General features: G+C 46.7%; 1 protein-coding gene across 1 annotated transcript in view; it reads right to left on the bottom strand.

Moving 5' to 3' along the window:
* The window catches only part of ATP8B4 (ATPase phospholipid transporting 8B4 (putative)), a 117,508-nt gene that overhangs the window by 18,579 nt on the left and 71,847 nt on the right, over positions 1-27,082 (bottom strand). The window contains exons 17-21 of the mRNA XM_083586279.1: positions 20,939-21,127; positions 17,830-17,945; positions 13,143-13,307; positions 11,648-11,759; positions 1,275-1,380 (exon numbers count right to left, since the gene is read on the bottom strand). Coding sequence (XP_083442405.1) covers positions 1,275-1,380; positions 11,648-11,759; positions 13,143-13,307; positions 17,830-17,945; positions 20,939-21,127 — 688 coding nt within the window. The remainder of the gene's footprint in view (positions 1-1,274; positions 1,381-11,647; positions 11,760-13,142; positions 13,308-17,829; positions 17,946-20,938; positions 21,128-27,082) is intronic.

Consider the following 27,082-nt stretch of genomic DNA (forward strand, 5'->3'; position numbering starts at 1 on the left):
GGATCATGGGAATGAATCGTGAACTAAACTGTCAATTGAACTGAGGGTGAATTGGAGCTGGCTCCTTTTGAATATGAACTTCTCAAGCACTGCTATTCTTACACTGTTGTGGATGATTATGAGAAATTGAGTTTGAGTTCCTCTGTTACCAGAAACCCATTTCCGGCAAAAGTGGAAGTGGAACACCAATTAGGGGCACAAACACCTTGCCCAGATGTCCTACTCCACTAGCATTTTTTCTCAAGGCATACACAAAGAAAAATATGGTATGATAAAAAAATGTTGGCCACAGCCTCAACCTTTGCAGGTATAGCCAACTTCATCAAATATCATAGAATTAGTTTGAAAAATCCACCATTAAACTATTGAAACTCAATATATTGTATATCAAAGTAAAAGCAAAACTAAAATCTTTTCTAGCTTGTAGCCCCAACCAACGGCCACTTAAGCCCAAGTCTGTTTTCCAGAAACCAGCAAGTCAGCAATTGCTGGCACAAGGAGAGGGTAGTTTCAGATACTACAGCACGTGGCAAAAGTTAAATACACACATGGATTCACACTTCCAGTTTCCACCAATGTTGTTCTTTCCAAACAAGGAATTTGTGCATTTTGCACATGGAGAAATGTGTAGGCTCTCAAAATGTTTGAAGCCTGCATATCTCCCCATAAAGGATACATGCCATGATACATTCAATGATCAAGCAATGGTTCTTCAACATCAACTTCATTGGATTGGTCATGTTGTGCGGATGCTTGATTATTATCTTCCAAAGCAACTATTCTGAACTTAAAAATGGAAGTGTAATGCTGGTGGTCAGCAAAAGAGGTTTAAAGGGCAAATCTTTAAAATGTACTATAAACACCGACAACTGGGAAACACTGGCCTGCAAGCGCTCCAGTTGGAGAACAGCCTTTACCAAAGGTGTCATGGGCTGTGAAGATGCTCAAACTCAGGACAAAAGGGAGAAATGAGCTAAGAGGAAGACACGATTGGCAAACCCTCACCGTGATCAACTCCTGCCCAGAAACCTATGCCCCATTGTGGAAGGACGTGTGGATCCAGAATTGGCCTCCACAGTCAGGAGGACAATCTTACTCTGCTACAAGTGATCTCCAAAGATGAAGACGACATGCATTTTCCCTTTTCAGCTGAAGTTATTGTAACACCTGACACCACCTTGAACATTTAGGATTTTCTAGTGAGGAACAGGAGAACGAAGAAACAAATAAGATATTTTGAGTACAACCCAATAATTGCTTTATAATAGTTTTACCTTAGTTCTTCACATACTTCTGCTTTTGTGTGGCCCTCTACTATGAAAATCTCATCCATGGCATCAGTAAGCATGTTGCAGGAATAACCAATGTTCATAGCCGTTTCTAAAAAAGCAAGAAAGATGGGCAAGATCTCATGAAGGAAGATGAAAGAAGAACTTGACTTTGGACAACATGAGAACCTGTGCATGTGTTTATCCTGATGCGTGTTATTTCATATATATATAAAATTTCAGTCAATGACCAGTAGAGAAGAAAAGAAGAAAACAAAGTATATAGAACACAACAAAATACGTTAAGTGTACTATTAAAAGTGGAGTTAAAAACAATGTAAGATATTTTTTAAAAAATGAGAAATATAAAATAATTATATTAAAATGGTTAAAATCAAGGTAAGGTGTTGATAATTCTAAAATTAAGACAAGAGCCTGCACCGACAAGCTATTGCTGCCACACAAAAACTAGTTACCTTGGCAGTGGTCTCTGGAAACTGGTCTGCCAAAAGATAATCGATATAAAACACTTCAGATCTTCCTGATATAGTTTGTAAAATTGGATTAATAAAATGGTGGCGGATATCACAGTAGGAGGAACAATACAATAAGACTTCACTGTCTGACTGACTGGAGGAAATTCTTATTCACCCCCAGGCAACGCAAAGAGTGCTGATCTGTAGCCTAATAATTTACACAGGATGAACAACCACATTTCTTTTTGTTTTTATGACTTAAACGGAGCAAGGAAAAAATTCCACCAGTTATGTGTGTCAATCTCCCCCCTCTTGTGAACTAATGGAAAGTGTAAATTCCGAGGGAAGTGTAAACCAAAAGGCTGCCAAATGGGACCATTTATGTGGCGGGACTCTGTATGCCAACCCATAAAAAAATACAATGGAACACACGAGAGGGTTGCAAAGTGAAATTCTAACCGCCAGCCTCTCTCCCTTTCCGCTGTGATGATTAACAGAATGAGACAAGGGAAGGAAGAGGAGCAAGTGTTGGGACAGGTTAAATAATGTCAAAAATAGTTGGCTATCTCAAACCAATCTTAGTCAGTAGTCCCTAGTAAATCATGCCTGTGAGTGCCACAATAAATAAGGACTGGTTCACATGTTACTTTGGGTTCAAAGATCTCAAATTATTTTGCCAGAGTGGGCTATGGATGCCCAGATTTACCAAAGATCCTTCCACGTTGTTGTTTGAGCACAGTGCTCACAGAAGGTGATAGTCAACTAAGGTTTACTCAAAGCAGACCCACTGAAATGAATGTACATGACTAACGTCAGTCCATTCATTTTGGTGGGTCTACCTCTGAGTAGAACTAACTAGTTTAAGTTTGCAGTCTAGATACACTTAAAAGAGAAATGGAGAAATGGCGAGAACAGGGTGTTTATTGATTTTTGCAGCTGCTGTTGAAGTTGCAAAACAATGAACCACGGGACGGAGCAATGGAGAACTTTTGAAACAACAATGGGATATTAGCTCTGCCCAAGGCATGATGGATAGCAGCAACAACCAGGAAGAGATAGACATAATATTTTACAAGGACAGGAAGAAACATCATGGACAGAATAATTGCCACACACAGGAAGAACAAGGATATTGTTTGAATGTTTCACCTGTAGTTTTATCAATCATTTAATGTGTCAATACAAATGGAAAGCGTGAATATTTCAGTTGTTGTATAAGGGATTGTTATTTTGACTGGAGTGTAACTGAAATTAATAAGATTTTGGAATGCAGAATTAAAGTAAATCACCAAACCATCAATTCTAGCACCCAGGGGGCCACCTAAATTATATCATTTGGCATCTGAATGATTGGTATTAGTAATTGTAATATAATTTGGCATTGTTATAATGAGGCTATTATTGGATTATTGTAATTGAAAACTAATACAAATTATTACAGTGGACCCTCAAGTTACGTACCGCTCTGGATATGTAACTTTCGGGTTGTGAACGCGGCAAACTCGGAAGTGTATACTTTCAGGTTTCGCTGTGCGTGCATGTGCACAGAAGCAGCGCTTCCAGTTACAGACTTTTCAGATTAAGTACTGACCCCTGGAATGGGACGCGGGTGGCGCTGTGGGTTAAACCACAGAGCCTAGGACTTGCTGATCAGAAGGTTGGCGGTTTGAACCCGTGACAGGGTGAGCTCCCGTTGCTCGGTCCCTGCTCCTGCCAACCTAGCAGTTCGAAAGCACACCAGTGCAAGTAGATAAATAGGTACTGCTCTGGCGGGAAGGTAAACAGCGTTTCCGTGTGCTGCTCTGGTTCGCCAGAAGCGGCTTAGTCATGCTGCCCACATGACCCGGAAGCTGTACGCCGGCTCCCTCGGCCAATAAAGCAAGATGAGCACCCCAACCCCAGAGTTGGTCACGACTGGACCTAATGGTCAGGGGTCCCTTTAACCTACTGACTCCTGGAACGAATTTAATTCGTATCCAGATGGTCCACTGTATTAAAAAGATACACTTAAAAGAGAAATAGACCCTATTGCTCAAACTCTGCCCTACTCCTCCCTGTATTTTGTTCATATATTGCTGTCAGGGGTTCAGGAGCAGAGGGAACGGATGGCGAGGAATCGGAAGGAGAGGTTAGCGATGATAGCCGTCCGAGATCTCTAAGTCTGTCCAGCGAATCGGAGGATTCACAGAAAGGGCCTCCCGTGGGCAGAGCTGGGGGGTTACCAAGAGGGGCACCCCAGGAAGAAGGGACCAGAGGGGATTCAGAGAGCAGCAGCTGGAAATCCGGACCAGCTACTCCACCAGAGAGCAGCAGGGGGGAGGAGTTCCAGGCACCAGCGACAGGCAGCTCTCCGGCAGCAGCCACGCCTGCGTCAGAGAGCGAGGAAACGGTAGAGAGGAGGGTCGGAGACAGCGCGCGCGCGCCAAGTTCAAATGTACCAGAGGGAGGCGCAATGAGCAGCCCGGAAAGGGAGCCAGGTCCTAAAGCCCGCCGAAGGGAGGGGGAGGAATCCGAAGGGTCCGCATCCGAGGCATCCAGGAAGGAAGGAACCCCGGGGGGTGGTAGGACCCAGAGGCGAAAGGAGAGACGCAAAAGGTGGAGCAAGGCTAGGGTCTTGAACTGGTGTACAGGAGGCGGAGATTCAGATGGGACTTCGCCGATCTAGGGAATAGACGTAGAGACGCACGCTAAGATGTGGAAATGGAAACTATACTTCAATAAAGACTTTATTCCGTTCTACCGGCTAGCGTTGGTCCTTTGTGAGCCGGGACCTAGAGGCAGTCTCTGACAGTAAGTCCCATCTCCCTCAGAAGTTTTCATCAGTTCTCTTTGACTCAAGCGGCGTGTGGGGAGCGAAGCAGGGAGGAAAGAGGACTGGTGCCTTTGGAGCTCACAAAAGTCAAGCGACATGTCTACTGAAGAGCAAATTGCTTCCCTGCGAGAAGCGGTAACGCAGCTCAGCGCAGAGATAATCGCCTCCAGGAAAAGAGAGGATGAAGCGGCTGCTGCATGCCGAGATCTCCAAGCCAGGTTGGAAGTGCTTGCTAAGCAGGCACAAACGGGTTCCAGATCCGAGGGAATCGGGTTGGGAAGGACTGGAGGCAGCATTGTATCTCACTTTGATGGGAATTTGCAGCAGTACCCCAATTTCCGAGCAGACGTGCAGTTTGCGCTGAAACTGCTGGAGAAAGAGTTTAGAGATGAGCAAGAAAAAGTGGGGTTTATCTTGTCTCATTTGCATGGAGACGCGAAAGCATGTCTGCGCAATCTGTGGAGAGATATGGACCCAGCGCTCCAGAGTTCAGCTGCATTCATTAAAGCGATGGATTCTTGCTTTCTATCGAAAATAGACATTGACATTGCCCGTAAGGACATATTTGAGCTGAGACAAGGGAAAGCCAGCGTGAGGCAGTATCACTCCCGCTTTTTTGCATTGGTCAATGCCTTGGGGTGGGACAAGGATTCCCCCCCCGTTAGAGATCTTTATTGGGAAGGATTGAACCCCCAAATCAAGGATGAGATAGCGCGGGGGGAGAGACCCAAAAGCACCCAGGAGGTGGTGGACAGATCGCTTGCAGTGGGGGTGCGGCTGGAGGACCGCCCTTGGGACAGAGGAGAAGGGCGTTGGGGACGCACACCAGCCAGAGTGCCCTCCCTCTTGCCCAGGGATGTCGCGCGTGCGCAATCAACGCCTCCGCAAGCAGGGGGGGAGGAGCCAATGGAGATCGGCGGTGCTAGAGCTCAATCAGCCACCAGAGCCTTAACACCGGGAGCAGTCAAAACAAAGCAGCCTAGAGGGAACAGGAAGTGTTACATCTGTGACAGTTCGAAGCACATGGCGAAAGAGTGTCCCCAGAGGCTCCACAAGCACACTGCAGCTTCAATGACAGTAATGGGAGCAACTCAGCAAAGTGAACCACGGCAGGGAAACGGAAGCACTGGGGGCCAGCCAGGCGAGTCAGTGAAGAAGTCCCCAGAGATTTTGAAGCCCACGGATCCCCTCCCGCCCAAACCAGTGGTGCAGCTCACCGCATCGCTCCAGCTGCCCAGTGGTCTCACTTTAGAAGTGCCCATTACGATTGACTCTGGCAGTAATGCGGACTTTATCGCACTGGAATTCCTTCAACAACACAACATAGCGCTACTGCCAGCCACACTGCCCCTGAACGTGGTCACAGTGGATGGCAGGGAACTGCTAGGGGGGCAGGTGGTGCAGCAGACACCACCTATGGTGATGCAAATTGGGAATCACCGAGAAGTCATCAGCTTCAACGTCACCCAATTGTCGGACACGCCCATAGTGTTGGGCATGAGTTGGCTGGATAGGCACAGCCCGGCATTAGCGTGGTACCAGCGGCAATTGACCTTCTGCTCTTCCTACTGCGCAGCGCACTGCATCCAGACCTGCCAGGAAGGAGAGGGGCGAGAGGATGCACCGCAGCTACACCTAGGCATGGTGCAAGCGGTGCCCAACAAGTACAAGGAGTTTTTGGAGGTCTTCTGCGAGAAGGAGGCGGACAAACTGCCCCCCCACAGACCCTATGACTGCAAGATTGATCTCCTGCCGGGGGCAACGCTGCCAACAGGGAAACTGTATTCCATGTCTGAGGACGAACTGCAGGAACTTAGGGAGTTCATAGACCACAATTTGAAGCGCGGGTTCATTCGGGAGTCGAAAGCTGTAGGGGGCAGCCCAGTATTCTTTGTGAAGAAGCGAGACACGCCCCAGAAGAGGCTTGTAGTTGACTTTCGAATTTTGAACTCGAAAACCAAGCCCTCGTCCTTCCCCATGCCCAAAATAGACGACCTGCTCGCGACGGTAAGGAAAGGACGCGTTTTCACCAAGTTGGATCTGCGAGGCGCGTACAACCTGATTCGTGTGCGGGAGGGCGACGAGTGGAAGACGGCCATGTTCACACCACTGGGCACCTACGAATACAGAGTTATGCCCTTCGGATTACAAAATGGCTCTCACTGTTTTCAAGCCTTTATGCATCACGTGTTGGCGGGACTCCTTTACAAGAAATGCGTATGCTTCCTGGACGACATCCTGATATTTTCTGAGTCGCGAGAAGCGCACGAGAGGGATGTCAGGGAAGTTCTGCGGAGACTAAAGGAGCACAGGCTGTACGCCAAGCTGGAGAAGTGCCAGTTCGACGTGACGGAGGTGGAGTTCCTGGGCTATAAACTGTCGGACAAGGGGCTCGCCATGGACAGCGCCAAGGTTCGCTCAGTATTGGACTGGAAAAGCCCGCGCAATAGGAAGGAAGTCCAGCGGTTTGTCGGCTTTGCCAACTTTTATCGCAAGTTCATCAAGGGGTTCGCTATGCAAACGGCGGCCATCACCGACACGCTCAGCTCCAAGAAGAAGAAGTTTATCTGGACGGAGGAAGCGGAGCAGTCCTTTCAGAAACTCAAGCGTCTCTTCGCTTCCGAGGAGCAGCTGCTGCATGTGAATCCCAGCAGACCGATGAGGGTGGAGACGGACGCCTCAGACAGAGCCGTGGGAGCTGTACTGTTGCAACAAGACCAGCAGGGGGACTGGAGGCCGTGCGCCTTCTACTCAAGGAAGCTCAGCAAGTCGGAGCAGAATTACACCATCTGGGACAGGGAGTTGCTAGCCATCCATGCAGCGTTCAAAGCGTGGCGGCACTTCCTTATCGGAGCCAGACACACAGTGCAGGTCCGCACGGACCACAAGAATCTAGAGTACTGGCGCACGGCGAGGTTCCTGAATCAGAGGCACATTAGATGGGCAGAGTTCTTCGCGGACTTCGACTTCAAGATAGAGTACATCCCGGGTGACAACAACATCATGGCGGATGCCTTGTCCAGAAAGCCGCAATACCTCGAGGAGGAGGCACCGTCGGCAGCCAAGCACATTTTCGCACCGGAAGCGTGGGCTTGCGCCTCGGCGACCGTGGATCTGGACGCCGTACGTCGAGCGTTGCGGGAGGACCCCTTCGCGCTAGCCAAGATGGAGGAGGTGCACAAGGGCACGGTGAAGGACGACGAGTTCCAGATCAGAGACGGTTTGCTCATCCGCAAGGGAGCACTCTACGTGCCGGGGAATGACCTCCGCGCAAGGGTGCTGCAGCAGCTACACGACGCCCCCACTGCCGGGCACTTTGGCAGAGAAAAGACTGTAGAACTAGTGACCAGAGACTTTTGGTGGCCCAAGATGCGGGGGGAAGTAGCGGATTACGTCTCGAGATGCGACACCTGCCAAAGGGCCAAGTCAGTGCACAAACCGCCGGCGGGATTGCTGGAACCGTTGCAGACGCCGTCTGAGCCGTGGGAACGGGTGGCCCTGGACTTTGTCACGGATCTGCCCAGTTCGAGGGGAAAGACGGCAGTGCTTGTGGTGGTGGACATGTTTACCAAGATGGCACACTTCATTCCGTGTGCGAAGGTGGCCACGGCAGAACAGACCGCCAAACTGTTCATAGACCACGTGTTTAAGGTCCACGGTCTGCCACGATCTATTCTATCCGACCGGGGGCGGCAGTTCATCTCGAACTTCTGGCAAAAGTTGATGGGCATCCTGAACGTCAAGATCAATCTAGCGTCGGCGAGACACCCGCAGACCAACGGACAAGCGGAGAGGGTCAACGCCATCATGCAGCAGTACCTGAGATGCTACGCCAATCAGCAGCCTAACACGTGGGTGGACTACCTGCCCCTCGCAGAGTTCGCTTACAACAATACGAAGCACGTGTCGACGGGGGTGACGCCGTTCTTCGCCAACAACGGGAGGCATCCCAGAACCTTCCCAGGTTTAGAGAGAGTGGGGGAGGGGGAGCCGCAGGCAGCGGAAGAATTAGCGTCAGAGTTGCAGGAAGTCCACGAACAGCTTAGGAGGCAGTTGGAACTGGCAAAGCACGCATACAAACTGCAGGCTGACAGACACAGGAGAGTAGGGGAAGATATACAGGTGGGAGACTGGGTTTGGTTAGCAGCGCAAGCAGTGCCGACCAGATCGTTGGCCAAGAAGAAGCTAGGGCATAAGCAGCTAGGGCCTTACCAAGTCCAGGCACAGGTCAATCCAGTGGCCTTCCGGTTAGCGCTTCCGGAGGGTTCCAGAATGCATCCGGTCTTCCATAGATCGGTGCTCACGCCCTACAAAGCACCGCATAGATTTCACGAGCCAGGCACAGCACCAGATCCGCCCAGAGAAGGACCCAGGGAAAGGGGGTCGCCAAGAGGGGAGCGCATCAACGAAGCCACAGAGATTTTAGACTCGAGATGGGGGGAAGAGGGAGTAGAATACCTTCTTGCCAGAGAGGATACCCCGGCCAGCGCCAACAGTTGGGTGCCGGGCTATGCCTTGGACGAGCCTCTTCTCAAGGAAGAGTTCCATGCCATTTTCCCACACAGGCCCATGCCAGCCGAGTATTTCGATGACTGGCTCTTCACACCCACACTTTCAGGCAGCACGTTCCAGGGGTTCGACTCGGACGAGGAGACGGCACCACACATACGCTCTCCGGAAGGTTCACCCTCGGGTTCTGCCTCAGACCGCTCCTATTGGTGGGATAATCAACCAGAGGAGCAGTGGCGCAGGAAGTGGCTGGGGGGTCCCTGGCAGGCATCACCCTCAGAGGGGAACGGGGGAGAGATGGACATGGACGTGTTGGGGGAGGACGTGGGATTTGAACACGAAGGCAGGGAGATGGAAGCAGAGGAGATCGACGTCGACGAGCGCACGGAGGACGAGCCAGACCTGCCCGATGTGATGTACGACACGAGGGAAGAACTGTATCCGGCACTCACCCCTGCCACGACGGAGCACCCAGAACCCACACCGGAAGGAGGGGAGGGGGGAAGGGGGGGCTTCGAGGGGGGGATGGATGTCAGGGGTTCAGGAGCAGAGGGAACGGATGGCGAGGAATCGGAAGGAGAGGTTAGCGATGATAGCCGTCCGAGATCTCTAAGTCTGTCCAGCGAATCGGAGGATTCACAGAAAGGGGCTCCCGTGGGCAGAGCTGGGGGGTTACCAAGAGGGGCACCCCAGGAAGAAGGGACCAGAGGGGATTCAGAGAGCAGCAGCTGGAAATCCGGACCAGCTACTCCACCAGAGAGCAGCAGGGGGGAGGAGTTCCAGGCACCAGCGACAGGCAGCTCTCCGGCAGCAGCCACGCCTGCGTCAGAGAGCGAGGAAACGGTAGAGAGGAGGGTCGGAGACAGCGCGCGCGCGCCAAGTTCAAATGTACCAGAGGGAGGCGCAATGAGCAGCCCGGAAAGGGAGCCAGGTCCTAAAGCCCGCCGAAGGGAGGGGGAGGAATCCGAAGGGTCCGCATCCGAGGCATCCAGGAAGGAAGGAACCCCGGGGGGTGGTAGGACCCAGAGGCGAAAGGAGAGACGCAAAAGGTGGAGCAAGGCTAGGGTCTTGAACTGGTGTACAGGAGGCGGAGATTCAGATGGGACTTCGCCGATCTAGGGAATAGACGTAGAGACGCACGCTAAGATGTGGAAATGGAAACTATACTTCAATAAAGACTTTATTCCGTTCTACCGGCTAGCGTTGGTCCTTTGTGAGCCGGGACCTAGAGGCAGTCTCTGACAATTGCATTCATAGCATACCCCTGTTTCCATGGAGCTCATGTCCACACACACACAATACCCTATGTCAGTGGTTTGCAACCAGTGCACCGTGGCACCCTGGGGTGCCTTGAAAGACAGTCATAGATGCAACCCTGGCCTCTGCCCCTCTTTCCTTCCCTCCCTCCTCCTCTGCCCTTTTGCGTCTCTGCCTCCCAAAGGCTTGCACAGCTGTTTATTGCAGCAGCCCTGGCTATAAGCTCCACAGGCGAATGATGCCTCTGGGAGGCACCTCTCTTTGGGGCGAGGAGGGGCAGCTCAGAGAACAGGCATGGCAGCAGCGGCTGCCCAGGGGATTCCCAAGGAGAGGCGAGAGGAGAGGAGGAGGCTGAGGGAACACTCCACAAGGGAGGGTGTTCAAAAAAGGGCGAGAGGCTGCCAGCTGCGCAGGCAAGGGGTGAGGGTGACATAACTGGGCTCCTGAGCCCCACAGGGGTGCCGCAGAAAAAATGAAGTTGGTTAAGGGAGCTGTGGACTCAAAAAGGTTGCCCTATGTGGTGGTTTAGGCTAAGAAATAATGAATAGCCTGTCTTCCGGTGAGCTTTATGTCCAAGTGGAGATTTGAATCTCCTTGGTCCTAGTCTGATATTCTAACCCCGTGGTTCCCAATGTGGGGCACCCCTCCCCCCACAGGGGGGCAATTTGATTTTTAGGGGGGGGCAATTCGAGAAAGAGCTATTCACAGTTAATGGCCTTTTAGGCTTTCTCCATGTGAATAGGAGTTCACTTTTTGAATAATAATAATTATATGTCAGAGGGTGGGGTGGGGCATCAGGATTTTAGAGATGCTTAGGTGGGGCATAGGGACGCGGGTGACGCTGTGGGTTAAACCACAGAGCCTAGGACTTGCCGATCAGAAGGTCGGCGGTTCGAATCCCCGTGATGGGGTGAGCTCCCGTTGCTCGGTCCCTGCTCCTGCCAACCTAGCAGTTCGAAAGCACATCAAAGTGCAAGTAGATAAATAGGTACCCCTCCGGCGGGAAGGTAAACAGTGTTTCCGTGCGCTGCTCTGGTTCGCCAGAAGCGGCTTAGTCATGCTGGCCACATGACCCGGAAGCTGTACACTGGCTCTCTCGGCAAATAAAGCGAGATGAGCACCGCAACCCCAGAGTCGGCCACGACTGGACCTAATGGTCAGGGGTCCCTTTACCTTTACCTTTAGGTGGGGCATGGTCAAAAAAAGGTCGGGAACCACTGCTCTAACCATTGCACCACATTGGAAAATAACCATGTTCACTGGATTGAAGCCCTTCTGGTACCCCTCCGCAGAGAATCAGTTGATACATAAAACTGAAAACCTACCTTGTTTGTCTCCCGTTAGTACCCAGATCTTAATGTTTGCTAGCGATAAGCGTTCGATGGTTTCTGAAACTCCTTCTTGCAATTTATCTTCTATAGCTGTGGCTCCCAATAGCTTCGTGAGGAAGCAGAATAGATCAGTTGAAAAATGTTAGCAAACAAGCATGAGCTCTGGGCGACATGTCTTTCATTCCTGATACAATTTCAAACTTCTCAGCATAATGTAAATTCCCATAATAACACCTTGAGTCTTACAGGGATATTTTACCCAGGTCCCTTATCTCTATATGTGGTGGGGTGAGGACTATTCTTGGTGAGGGGGAGAAAAATGACCAGAGGAGGTGACATCTATGGCACTCACTCAAAAATCCAAATGTGTCGATGGGCCTAAGAAAGTTGTCACCTCCTGGTCTAGATAATATTGAGCTAGATGGAGCAAAGGTAGCTTCCTATGCACAGGGACGTCCAAATCTCAAGAAACTGCGATCTATTCACTGTATAAAAAACTGGCAGTGATCTACCCCTTTTGGGGGGGGGTTCAGGTCACAGCTGAGCTTTTTTTAGGGAGGAAAGTCAAAGTTATTGACTTTTGGGGGGAGTTCAAGTCAAAGTTGTTGAGCTTTTCTTAGTTTTAGGGAGGAAATTCAAACTTGTTGACCTTTTGGGGGGTTCAGATCAAAGTTGTTGAACTTTTTTATGAGGGAAAGAAAAAGCTGTTGACCTTTTTTTAGAGAAGGACAGGTCAAAAAATGATGAGCTTTCTTTAGGGGGGAAAGGAAAAGGTCGCTCACCAAAAGATCAGTCAGGAAACAGCCTCGTGATGGAAACTCCATCTTCCGTTCTAGTGATCATGCGTGAATGGAGGGCGGGGCGAGGGGGCAGGACAGGATCCTCTTTATCCCCCACAAAGGAAAAAGAGCCCGCGATCGACCCCAAACTCCCAGGGATCACCCAGTAGATCACAGTCGACTGGTTGGACATCCCTGCTATACACCAATCAGGTATGGTTGCTGCTTTCTAAGCTTCTCGGGTAAAATACCAAAATAATACCCCTTCCCTATTCATTTAAGATGAGTAGGGACAGAAGAAAGGAAAATGTTGCCCACTCAGTGCTTTTAGTCCTCAATGTAGGACCAGGTGCACAGCCTGGGAGTCATTTTGGACTCACAGCTGTCCATGGAGGCTCTTACATTCTTAACCCAACTTGGAAATAACCTGTGATGCCTTATGTAAATCTGATGTCCTTTTTATTTTTTAAATATTTTCCAGTCCAAGGTTTGCCTAATAGGTCATGCCCATTCTGGACTTTAAAGTGATTATTCAGTGTTTTGGATGTTTATTGTTGTTTTGATTTTTTAAAATGTATTTTAATTGTTTCATTTATCTAAAAGAAATGTCACCTTGATCAATTTTTCTAATGGAAAAACCTCAGGCGGATAGAATAATTAACTCAAGTAAATACACAAAATATTTCCCCCTGCAAGTTGACTTGCAATACCTTCAGGTCTCTCTCGATGCTTTCATATGCTGAAGCGAGCAGTTCATCCCTATTCTCTTGCAAACTTCTGGCCTTCTGATAAACTTCAAGCCACTCCTGAAATTGCTCTTCATCCACATTTTTGTAAGCCAGAACTAAAGTCCGAAGGCCTTCTCCAGCAAACTCCTATTATTTGTCCAGAACAAAAATACAAACACGTTGTAAGATGTCTGCTAATTAAAACAGCCTTTTATTCCACACTCTGCCCTCCCCTACCTTTAAGTTATGAAGTCAAAAAAGATGCTAAATTTCAAGGCAATATACTAGTTTAAGTTATTTTGGGGTGAAACTGCAAAGATTCGCCCCCTTCCTATACCTACAGTTCCTTCAAAGTGGAACTTCAATGTTGATTCTCGTTTTCTGTGAAAAACCGCACACGCAAAATTATGGTTAGATCTGATCTGGGCTGCTAGGATCCAGATTTCAGCAGTCATTTGGGAAAGCTGAAGTCCCAGCAACTTGATTGGTAGAAACTGATATATGTATTTATTTAATAAATTTCTACCCTACCAGTCTTCCATTCAGGGTTTTCCAGAAGTCAATGGAGCCCGACAATGGAGACCAATGGCTAGTGAAGCCAACTAACTCAAGGTTTGTCTTCATCTCCCTCCCTACTTTCTACCAGGGCAAAACTGTCTCCTGTTTGTCCTCGTGGACCAAACTCCACTGCTTCAATTAGAGAACTTGGGGAAACATACACAGGACACTCATTCAAGCAACAACTAGCCTCACACCATCTTAGCTTCATCAAGGGAGCTGCATCACAAGCAAGGCCCTAGGTTTGCAAAGTTAGCTATTGCGGAGACTGAACTGTGAATCAGGAAGTCATCAGTTCATATATCACTTCTGCCACAAACTCTCTCAGTGGCTTTGGACAAGGATGTCACATAGAGGATAAAAGGATGTCACATAGAGGATAAAAGGATGTCACATAGAGGAGGGAGAAAGGTTGTTTTCTGCTGCTCCAGAGAAGCGGACACGGAGCAATGGATCCAAACTACAAGAAAGAAGATTCCACCTAAACATTAGGAAGAACTTCCTGACAGTAAGAGCTGTTCGACAGTGGAATTTGCTGCCAAGGAGTGTGGTGGAGTCTCCTTCTTTGGAGGTCTTTAAGCAGAGGCTTGACAACCATATGTCAGGAGTGCTCTGATGGTGTTTCCTGCTTGGCAGGGGGTTGGACTCGATGGCCCTTGTGGTCTCTTCCAACTCTATGATTCTATGATTCTATGATTCTACTCTCCTTTAGCCTCTCCCCATATCTGCAAAGCCTCTCCTCCTCCAGGAGGGGAGGGATTAGGAGGGGAGGGATTGTGAGCAGGAACAGTTTCCCGCGTTATGCAGGGGGCGTGCTCCATCGCTGGCACGCCATGCCTCCCAGAAGAACACCCAATCGGGTGGCAGCTTGGTTGTCGGGTGGAGGCAGGTTGTCAAGCCTCTCCCCGCCATTGCACTGCCGATCTCTTCAAGTCACCCCACCACCACTCCCTTTAGGGCTTAGCTGTTCGCTTGACCTTGCTATGGACCTGTGGTTGGTCGCTTAGTTGCCTAGGGGGCCTGGTAGGAGTTTTTTCCAATTGGTAAATTGGCACTGGCCTTTTGGTTTTTTTCGCCCATCTCGTAGCAATCGTCACAACTTTCTCGGTATTTGGCGGTTAGGCATTGGAATAGGTTGTTGGTGTATGGAAGGGCAAGGTGTGGCCATCGCCTACCCCTTCATTTTTGGGTATTCTGTTAAAGGAATCCGGCGGTCGTGGATCCTGTCGGATGCCCTGTGTGGCTGGGGGCCATGGCACGACCCTCGGTGACATCAGGGGAGAGCTTATAGTTGTATTTGCATCAACAGGCTCCCCCTACTGGTGGTTAACCCTCATCAGACTCACCCCTGAGTGGGTGGAGTCAAAATTTGCGATTGTCCAATGCCTAAGCCAATACCTCTCACATGCTGCAATCAATAAAGTTGTGGCCTTTTCTAGGCCATTAACCTAATATACTGTGTCCATGTGTCTTTATTATTCCCAAGTGGGTAACGGGTCCTCGAATCACAATATTAATATAATAATACTGACCTATCTTGCAGAGATAATGTACATGGAGTGCTCTGCGCACAGTAAAGTTAGTGGTTTCTATCCAAAATATTTTTTATTTTGTTTTATTTATTGAATTTATATACAGTGGTACCTCGGGTTATGTACTTAATGTACTTAATTCGTTCCGGAGGTCCGTTCTTAACCTGAAACTGTTCTTAACCTGAAGCACCACTTTAGCTAATGGGGCCTCCCGCTGCCACCGCGCCGCCACTGCACGATTTCTGTTCTCATCCTGAAGCAAAGTTCTTAACCCGAGGTACTATTTCTGGGTTAGCGGAGTCTGTAACCTGAAGCGTATGTAACCTGAAGCGTATGTAACCCGAGGTACCACTGTACTGCCCTATACCTGGGGGTCTCAGGGAAAATCAAGATTATCACAGAATAAAATCAAGATAGAAAACCACAAAACACCTAATAAAAATAAAAACAGAAACCCAATACCCCCCCCCCACAAACACATTTTAAAAGGGCATAGGATGTAAATCGGATCAACCAAAGGCCTGGTTAAAGAAGAACTTTTTTGCCTGGTGCCTAAAGGTGTATAATGAAGGGGCCAGGCAAACTTCCCTGGGGAGAGAATTCCACAGATGGGGAGCCACTGCAGAGAAGGCCCTGTTCTTGCGTTGCCACCCTCTGCACCTCTCAAGGAGCAGGCACACAAAGAAGGGCCTCAGAAGATGATCTCAGGGTCCGGGCAGGTTCATATGGAAAGAGGCAGTCCTTGAGGTATTGCGGTCCTGAGCTGTTTAAGGCTTTATAGGTCAAAACCAGCACTTTGAATTGGGAGCGGACACTAATTGGTAGCCAATGCAGTTGGACCAGGATCGGTGTAATATGCTCAAACCGTCTTGCTCCAGTGAGCAACCTGGCCGTTGAATTCTGCTAACTCACACATTCTGTTAGTGCAATGATTTCTGCTTGTGCAACAAAACCTTCCTCCACCTCTCCTCCCTCCATCTGCCCCCTAAATCTGTTTAGGAGGTATCAACAAAGCCTTGGGAGCAGGTTTGGGGAGGGTGCACAGTGCATGCAGGGCAATGAGAGGGAGTTAAGTTTCCATTGTGCAAGCATAAACCCTTGTGTTAACAGAATGATGGCATTGGATACCACTTATCATTATCATTATTACTATTTCCTAAACATAAGAAGAAACCTAATCTGAACTTGACAAATAATATGTGAAAACTACACGAAGCAAAACACACACACACACAAAACAAAATCATGCATACAAATGTAAAAATCTGAACATCTGGTGCGTTAAATGCTCAGAGATGCATGCCAGCTAATTTAGACCTTCTTCTATTGTATTTCCATTATAAAATTATGAATTCCCATAAACACCCATTCCTTATTTCTCGAAGGCTGAGGTTTATTGTTCTGACAACAGTAATTTCACTTGGAGCCATCTTATAAACTCCAAATAGCAAGTCATTTTGTTTTATTATCCAAAATATATTTTGGCTAATTTAGATATAAACAGTATGAATTTCTTTCAAAACCCAGCAAATTTGGCTTTTGCTATGAAAATTGCAAACACATTGGATTTTGACCTTGCCGAGCTGAAAATGTGAATGGTTTGTAACACTCTATTAACATTTTTAGCATTTCTTCTTGTAGTATTCAAAATTAACAATTATAAGAAAAGAGGAATCTGAACAAGATAAAATATTATGGGCTAGAAAAAAGCCACAAAATCAATTTAGCTGACTATGAAAACATGAGATGTCTGGAAGGTTGTTCTGTTTTCACAAAAATCTATTCCATAAACTTTGCTGGGTCAGTGTAAGAAAATTCAAGGTCTCTATATTTTAAATGCAAGATTCAAAATGTTTGTGATTTTAACCTTCATTAAAAAAAAATCCTGGAGAAGATTAAAACAAAGCCAAAAGAGCTCCATTGCAGAGGAAAAAATGGTTCTGTTTGTAACCAATATTACTAAATCCACATATTGTATATTAAATGTCAAAGGCTTATTTTGGTTATAGAATTGTGGAATGGTTCATGTTAAACGTAGACACTTTTTTTAAAAAAAAAGAAAGAATCCTTTTTCCTTTAAGAAAATAAGAACTTTTCAGGGGGGTTCTCCTTAAAAGGTCATTTTAGTTCAGAAGAACTGAGCAAAAGGTGCTTTGAGGGGTATACTGAAAAGCAATAATTACAAATGAAAAATTCCTACTCCAGAAAATATTCAAAACTGTGCTTATGGTTTACTCTACTTTACCTGAGATTGCAGCCAAACTAAGTCTGGTCTATGCCACTTTAAGCTGAAGACAAATAATTGTATGATTTAATGTTCTCCCACAAAGGAATCCTGAACCTAGGAAGGATTTCTGGGAGAAGAATTCTAGGCTAGCCTTCTCCATACTATGCTAGTTTTATGGGCAGGTTGGACTGAAGGGGACAGCATTCAATCAAGTTCCTTCCCACACTGGTCAGAAGAAACATGACCCAAAGATATTTTACCATCAGTTTGGGTGAAGCATGCCAAAGTCTTTTTCATTTATACTTAATACTTTAGAAGCCCTTGCATTGGCTTCTAAACAATATGGACCTACCGCAAGATGGTCTGAAGTTAAAGACTTGAGAGATTTGCTAGACGGATGAAGCCTTTCATATAAAATAGTATCTGCTCCCTTTGAGTAAAGCATTATCTGTCCATCGGGGTTTCGAACTGGAAAATGAAGAGAGAACAACAAAAATAACTGTGAAGACTTTATGATTACCGTGGTGTGCGGAATATTGCATTGATCACTTCATAGGTAAAGGTAACCCCTGACCATTAGGTCCAGTCGTGGCCGACTCTGGGGTTGCGGTGCTCATCTCACTTTATTGGCCGAAGGAGTCGGCGTACAGCTTCCAGGTCATGTGGCCAGCATGACTAAGCCACTTCTGGCGAACCAGAGCAGCGTACAGAAACGCCGTTTACCTTCCCGCCGGAGCGGTACCTATTTATCTACTTGCACTTTGACGTGCTTTCGAACTGCTAGGTTGGCAGGAGCAGGGACCAAGCACGGGAGCTCACCCCATAGCGGGAGATTCGAACCGCCGACCTTCTGATCAGCAAGTCCTAGGCTCTGTGGTTTAACCCACAGCACCACCTGCATCAGTTCATAAAGGTGGCTCAAAAAGTCACCATCTTCTATTCTTAATTTTCCTTCTTAGAACAGTAATTTTAATCAATTCCCACAAGGGGTTACTGTAAGGCAGGGGTGGGTACCCTACTATCTAAAGGAACAACCCGCCCCCCCAAAAAACACCATTCCGTTCAGAAACTAAAATTACCTAACTTCACCGTTGCAGTTTGATATGGTGCAAAGTTGTAGTTTTATGTGGTGCTAATTTACTGCTGTTAAAGGAACTTTCTCGATGTCGGGGGAAGAGAGGACACAAAGAAACAAGGGTGGGGTATATTTTGAGCCAGGCCAGTGTACAAAGATGCTTCCCCACTGTCAGGATAAACAAAGCAGCGGTTGGTTTATACAGAAGAGTCAGAGCCTGGCTCAGTATGGCAGTTTTCACTCTATATGCTATTTTTACACTTTGTTCTTTAAACACCACCAGCCATCAATTTGAAAGGAAGATTTCTCAGCCGTGACAGTTCGCTTGTATAGTTTATATCCTTAGGATAATTATCCAAACTTTTTCTTTCTTTCTTTTTTAAGGAAACAAGGACAACTGTGAGGGGTTTTATTATGTATTTATTATCCGTAAGAGATGCCTGTCACTTCTCTGCTATCACAGTTTGGATAGCAGGGGAAAGCTTCCAGCATATTGCTAAAGAAAGTACGGTAATATGTCTTATATTATTATCTAAACCATGTGAATGATGTTTGCCCAGCTGATGTTTAAAGGCTTCCCTGATCCCAATGGTGGGATAAGAAACATCTGACGTGTCGCCTTTTTGCAGCCAAAATGTCATTGGGTTTTATTCACTGTACTGCTAAATGAAAGTCACTTAATGGTGTAATTAATTGTCCCACCAGCAAACTTTTTGCACCAGCAGAACATTGTTGTGCAAGAGAATCCATAAGCAGGTTTCTGGCAACTTTGCAATGCCTAGTGTGCAACAGTCTGTTGTGCAGTTAAAGGGAAAGCAGTAAAAATCGAGGGCACCTCAAGACCATCTTTGGGTCCAACTATGGCTTATATTATTAAAAGGGATCAAAATATTTAATATGGAGGTGCATGACAACTGGCTAGGCCTTCTCCAGAAACAGCAACTACATGGTTTAATTGCTGAGGCTTTAATTTGTATTTTATAAGGTAAAACCTGGTATGCAGGCTAAGACCCTACCTGCCCACGGACTGTCTCGCCAGACTGGTGCATGCTCTAGTTATCTCCCGCTTGGACTACTGCAATGCGCTCTACGTGGGGCTACCTTTGAAGGTGACCCAGAAACTGCAATTAATCCAGAATGTGGCAGCTAGACTGGTGACTGGGAGTGGCCGCCAGGACCACATAACACCGGTTCTGAGAGATCTGCATTGGCTCCCAGTGCGTTTCCAAGCACAATTCAAAGTGTTGGTGCTGACCTTTAAAGCCCTAAACGGCCTCAGTCCTGTATACCTGAAGGATCGTCTCCACCCGCATCGTTCAGCCCGGACACTGAGATCCAGCGCCAAGGGCCTTCTGGCGATTCCCTCATTGCGAGAAGTGAGGTTACAGGGAACCAGACAGAGGGCCTTCTCGGTAGTGGCGCCCACCCTATGGAACACCCTCCCTTCAGATGTGAAGGAAATAAGCAGCTATCCTATCTTTAAAAGACATCTGAAGGCAGCCCTGTTCAGGAAAGTTTTTAATATTTAACGCTGTATTGTTTTTAACACTTGATTGGGAGCCGCCCAGAGTGGCTGGGGAAACTCAGCCAGATGGGCGGGGTATAAATAATAAATTATTATTATTATTATTATTATTATTATTATTATTATTATTATTATTATTATTATTAAAAAGGTAAAGGACCCCTGGACGGTTACGTCCAGTCAAAGGCGACTACGGGGTTGCAGCGCTCATCTTGCTTTCAGGCCAAGGGAGCCAGTGTTTGTCCACAAACGGCTTTCCGGGTCATGTGGGACCCCAGCAGGACAAAACCACTTCTGGTGCAACGGAACACCGTGACGGAAACCAGAGTGCACGGAAACACTGTTTACCTTCCCGCCACAGTGGTACTTATTTATCTACTTGCACTGGCATGTTTTCAAACAGCTAGTTTGGCAGGAGCTGGGACAAAGCAACAGGAACTCACCACATTGTGGGGATTCAAACTGCCGACCTTCTGATCGGCAAGCCCAAGAGGCTCAGTGGTTTAGACCACAGCGCCACCCACATCCCTACTTTATATTTAAATGCTGACCTCTATGAGCACACTTGTTGGAGAGTAATCTACAATAACAACAGCACAGCCCTCCCTTGTTCCTGCCTCTGCTGCCACCAATGATGGCAGCCCCACTCCTTTGTCTCTTGAGACAGACGGATGCCAACAGTTCCCAGCCAAGTCAAGCCCTGCCCAACCTCTTTCATATGAATTGGGATCATGTCCACAGCTCTCATGTCATGCGCTGAGCAGGGGAATCACTCCTGGGGAAGTCAATGCTCTGTTTCTACCACCATGCTTTCAAAATACAAATATAAAACAAGGGGGAAGGGGGATTTGCATTCGGTACCTATCACAGACATTCTTTTCCTGGTGTTATTGAAATCCAAAATTGCCAACAGCTGGTAAGTGACAACTTTGCCCATCTCTTCCACTGTGATGGTCTTAGGAGTTCGAGACTTGAAGATGAAACCAAAGTTCCTGGCAGCAGTCACCAGAGCGCCTTCGTCTGGCGATTGTGCTTGATAAATCAATTCATCTAAAAGAAAAAGAGAGAAAACCCAGCCACTGTTAAAGAACACAAAAGACAAATTTTTAACATTTTTTTTAAAAAAATTACTTATATACTGCTATCTCATTCAATATCAACATGGCACCTTCTCTATTGCTGTTTTGCTGACATTCCTCTTTCAACCTGCCTTCTAAAAAATGTATCCCAGTTGTTATCTGTCTTGTCACAGAATTGATTTTATGCATGTGCTGTTGTTTTAAACTGTTTTCTTATATATGGAATTATGTAACTGTTTTTACATGTGCAACTGTTTTAAAATATGTTTAGTACAGTGGTACCTTGGGTTACAGGCACTTCAGGTTACAGACGCTTCAGGTTACAGACTCCGCTAACACAGAACTAGTACCTTGGGTTAAGAACTTTGCTACAAGATGAGAACAGAAATCGTGCGGTGGCAGTGGGAGGCCCCATTCGCTAAAATGGTACCTTCAGGTTAAGAACGGACCGCCAGAATGAATTAAGGTCTTAACCTGAGGTACCACTGTAGTGGTATTTATTGGTTAAGGGAAAATGCATTCAAGAATAACCATGCAGGAAACGAAACATTTCCCCCCCCCAAAAAAACCCCCCAACTATTTAATAGATAAAAAATGGACTTAAGAACCTACTACTGACAGAGTTACCTGGGATGAGGGACTGATTATTAAACCACTCTGGGAATTGTAGCCCTGCAAGGGGAATAGGGGGTCTCCTCATAACTTTCAGCACCCTTCACAAATAACAGTTCCCAGGATTTCTTCAGGGAAGCAGTAACTGTTTGAAGTGCCACTCTGGGGTGCCTCCAGGAGAAAGGGCAGGATATACATTAAAATAATAATATTGTTGCGGGACATAGGGCTTCAGTCGGCTAAAGCCCACCTTTATGGTCACATAAAGTTTGACCAAACTGCGGGAGGCAGTGGAAGACAGGAGTGCCTGGCATGCTCTGGTCCATGGGGTCACGAAGAGTTGGACACGACTAAACAACTAAACACCAACAACAACAAATGGTGGTGTTATGTACTGAAGTTCTCACTCTGGGCTAGCAGGGGGATACTGTAGATTTTCACTCAGGTCCACATATGCAAATAAGGGATTGAAAGTGACGTTCAGTGATTGGATAGTTACAGAAAATGGTTACTGTTGCGTTCTAGTGGAGCTCTATATAAGCAGGCTGGCTGAACCCTTCAGTTCAGTTCTGTTCTGGCCTGTGAATAAACAAGAGCTGTTTGAAGAATCGCTGTGTTGTCTGATATGTTCACCCACAACTTAACAGGTCACATTTCCATATATATGTTACAATCACTTGAAGGGCATGTCACTATGAGAGAACTGCAGTTGCTTCCAGCCAGAGGCTTTGAGGGAAATGACCGGGAATGACCAGAGGACCTGTTCATTAAGGATTCATCCTGATCTGTTTGCACAAAGGTTGGAGGAAGAAATGACTGTTAATGTTGCACAATAGTGTTCTAAATGCATGGTGCATATGTGACCAAAGTCACAGGGCGATTCTCTACCTCCGTCCAACCAAGCTGTACTGTAATTAATGGGAATTGTGGTCTTTTAATTTAAATTTAGATGCATAAGAGTACAAAGCACAAAAAAGAGTATCTGACTGATATTCAATGTGCAGGAACTAGGAGGGTTCCAAACCCCACATGTGGGCGTCTCGCAATGTGGTAAAAAACCAGGCATGTGTTGCTGCAAGACGCAGAGCAAGATTTTTGAAACCACGCACTCTGATTCTACTGAAGTGATTCAGTAAATAAGCATAAAAAGATATCCTTTTATGGCTGAGAAACTGCATCTGTTGAAAGGTCAGGAGATTTCGTCTGAGATCTCGCCAATAAACAGATAAAAATGAGTAATTTCCTCAGTATCAAAGTTTAGTCATTGTAATATAAAATGTCGTTCTCAAGCACATTCATGTGATGGGCCCGGCAGTAGGGATTAATTCAAGCCAGGGCTCAACCCTGAAACTGATTTTGTTGCCAGGGCTTAATTTAACCTCGGTACATGTCAAATGAAATATAAATGAGTTTTTGTTTCGTACAGGGCTTATAATCTGCAGCTCGCCTAGGGTGAGAAGGACATGTTATCCAGGCGAGCACTCAAGCAGCAAATGGAACCTGTACTCTTCCTGCTATAAGACAGGGCGAGAGAAGCCATGGAATGTATGGATGTGATGCATGGCGATGCTGGCAGCGCTGAAACAAGGGCATGTACCCACAGCTGGATTTCTCTTTCTTTCCAAGTCTCAATGGGCTACTGAAATGGGAGGAACACTAACAGTAGAAGCAGACAGAACAGGGAAGGACAATGAACCATTACAAAAGGACGATGGGTTATTGTGCCCAGTGTATTATGGATTTAAAGTCACTTAGCAGTCCCATGGACTGCAAGAAGATCAAACCTATCCATTCTGAAGGAAATCAGCCCTGAGTGCTCACTGGAAGGACAGATCCTGAAGCTTAGGCTCCAATACTTTGGCCACCTCATGAGAAGAGAAGACTCCTTGGAAAAGACCCTGATGTTGGGAAAGATGGAGGGCACAAGGAGAAGGGGACGACAGAGGACGAGATGGTTGGATAGTGTTCTCGAAGCTACCAGCATGAGTTTGACCATAGTGCAGGAGGCAGTGGAAGACAGGAGTGCCTGGCGTGCTCTGGTCCATGGGGTCATGAAGAGTCGGACATGACTAAATGACTAAACAACAACAACAGTGGTATACTTGTTGCAATGGCAGAATGTGATTTCACAAGAGAAAACAAGAGTGCATTCCTAAAGACTGTTTCACAGCAGATTGCACAAAACAATGTGCTGTTGCACAAGGGGAAAACACAAGTACGTTACGAAAGATTACACAACAGATTGCACAACAAGAATCAGCTATTGCACAACAGGCTCCCCCAACTCTGTGTCGGATTCTTTTGTTGTGCAATGTTTAAACTCTGTCATCCGCCGGAGCAAGGGCTCTTGTGCTAGTGGATAGAGAATGTGGGCTGCAATGCGGCCAGAGGCAGGCATGGTACACATGCAATTACACAATGTAAGACACAGCACAGCAATTTTGGGATTGGATAAGGCCACAGCTTCATTGACTACAGATGTCAGATGGTTTGGGCGTAGGTATCAGGTATGTATCCCAAAATCAATTAGCCTGACTGCTGGTTGTTGGTTGAATGGGGTTGACCAAGGTTAAGGGTCACCTTGTGGCAGGCACATCCAGATGATTCCCATGAGAGGGTGCTAATAATAATAATAATAATTTATTTATACCCCGCCCATCTGACCACAGCACCACCCGTGTCCCCAAAATGCTGAGGAAAATATACTGGAAAGTGTAAGACCACACACTTTGACACAACATCTTCTAACTTCGCCCAAACAAATAAGAATGAATGCTCGCTAAATAGCTGACTTTGCCTATCAAGTTAGGATGAACGATCAGCAAACAGGTTGCCTGGAAGCATCCCATGTAAGTACTGTAAAGGTAAAGGGACCCCTGACCATTAGGTCCAGTCATGGCCGACTCTGGGGTTGCGGTGCTCATCTCGCTTTATTGGCCGAGGGAGCCGGCGTACAGCTTCCGGGTCATGTGGCCAGCATGACTAAGCCACTTCTGGCGAACCAGAGCAGCTCACGGAAACGCCGTTTACCTTCCCGCTGGAGCGGTACCTATTTATCTACTTGCACGTTGACATGCTTTTGAACTGCTAGGTTGGCAGGAGCAGGGACTGAGCAACGGGAGCTCACCCCATCATGGGGATTCGAACTGCCGATCTTCTGATCGGCAAGTCCTAGGCTCTGTGGTATAACCCACAGCGCCACCCTAAGTACTGTATCTCCTTATAAAGAATAGGTATCTTACCGTTACCAACTGACATGGAGGCTCAATTATTTTTGGTAATTATTACCATTCTTTTGTTACATTTATATCCTGCCTTTGCTCCAAGATGCCCAAGATTGCTTACAAGGAAATGTCTCATTTTAGGCCTATGAGCATCATGAATGTGTAGACATTTGAATCCAGGTTTCCTTGGTCTAAGCCAGGGGTCAGCAAACTTTTTTAGCAGGGGGCCGGTCCACCATCCCTCAGAACATGTGGTGGGCCAGACAATATTTTGAAGAAAAAAAATATGAACGGGTTCCTATGTCCCACAAATAACCCAGAGATGCATTTTAAATAAAAGGACACATTCTACTCATGTAAAAACACACTGATTCTTGGACCATCTGTGGGCCAGATTTAGAAGGCGATTGGGCTGGATCTGACCCCCAGGCTTTAGTTTGCCTATCCATGGTTAAGCCAGGCATGGCCAAACTTGGCCCTCCAGATGTTTTGGGACTACAACTCCCATCATCCCTAGCTAACAGGACCAGTGGTCAGGGATGGTGGGAACTGTAGTCCCAAAACATCTGGAGGGTCAAGTTTGGCCATGCCTGGTCTAAGCGCTACACCATATTGACCATGCTGTATTTTGAAGAGTGAACATAGAGAAGAAATTTGCACCAACCTACCACGGGCAAAAGATATGAGTGTGATCTGCAATGAGTGTTTTTAAAAGAGATATAACACCAAAGCTCTACTACTAGCCAGCACAGCTCATTTATAATGGCTCAGTTTTTTCAGATTCAAAGACCCTGACTTTTGTTGTAGCCAAACATATTCATCAACTTCAATCAACTTCAAATCGGCAAGAAGGCTTTTAACCATGAATGGAAGACTTTGCGCTGTTTGAAGTTAAAAAATCTGCATCCATACAAACCAAAGCAAGACAATTACACATTATGAGATCATGTCTCAAAACAGATACGGGCAAGGGCAAGCCAAGACGTGTTGTATCTGAGTTAATCACTAGAGTATGGCCCATTTCTTTCTTGTCAAATCTTGTCATAGCAGCGGACTGCACAATACGATCCAGCAAAATCAAAATATTCCTTTGTAGGCAGGCTTCAATCACCATCGCCAGCAACAATCCCACAATGCATGAGAATATCTCAGCCATATTCAACACCAAATTATGTTAGGGTTTGCATTTAACTAATGTCTTTAGGCACCAGGCAAAAACATTCATCTTGGCTAATGAAACAATCCATGACCTTTTAAACTGGGGTGTGTGTGTGTGTGTTTTCTTTGTTATTATGTTATGCATTTTTTGTGTTTTTATACTGTAAACTGCCCTGTGATCCTCTAACAAAGGTCTATAAATTTAATGATTAATTTATAATTATTAGGAATGCATTGTGTGGGTTCCGAAAAGAATACAAAAATCTGTAACCATCTTATATTACAGTACCCCACTCTTTTGATAGTCTCTTCCTCTTCCCCCTTCTTTCTCTGAAATGCTTTTGGGCCACTTGTACCCAGGGTACAGGTTAAGAGCAGATTTGGGGCTTTCATACTGCCTCTTCAACTCCCTTCTCATTTTTCATTTGAGCTCAGAGGTTCTCTGGACCTGCTGGAGGAAGCCTACTTTCTAACAGGGTCGCGAAATATTGTGTTCATTCAAACACAGGCTTCCCCACATTCACTTGGTACCTTCTCTCCATGATGAACGGAGTAGGAGAGGTATGGAGTAAGCCAAGAAGCCTGAGGGGAACCCACGACAGAATCCTAGGAGAATCATCTAAGCCAGTGGAGGCTGGGGCCCTTTGAGGCTATTGGAGCAGAAGGCTAGGAGGTGAACATTAGGTGGCGCCAGAGAGTCAACTAATTCTGGTTTCATTCCATTCTCCTCCTAGCTGAGCTCTACAAAGGTAACACAGAGATATTTATTGAAACAGTGTGGTTTTTGTAGCTGCTGTTGAAGTTGCAAAACAATGAACTATGGGACGGAGCAATGGAGAACTTCTGAAACAACATTGGGATATTAGCTCCGCCCAAGGCATGATGGAGAGCAGCAACGGCTGGGAAAAGATAGACATAACATTTTACAAGGA

The sequence above is a fragment of the Podarcis filfolensis genome (assembly GCF_964270895.1).
Source record: "Podarcis filfolensis genome assembly, chromosome: 14".
Classification (NCBI taxonomy): Eukaryota; Metazoa; Chordata; class Lepidosauria; order Squamata; family Lacertidae; genus Podarcis; species Podarcis filfolensis.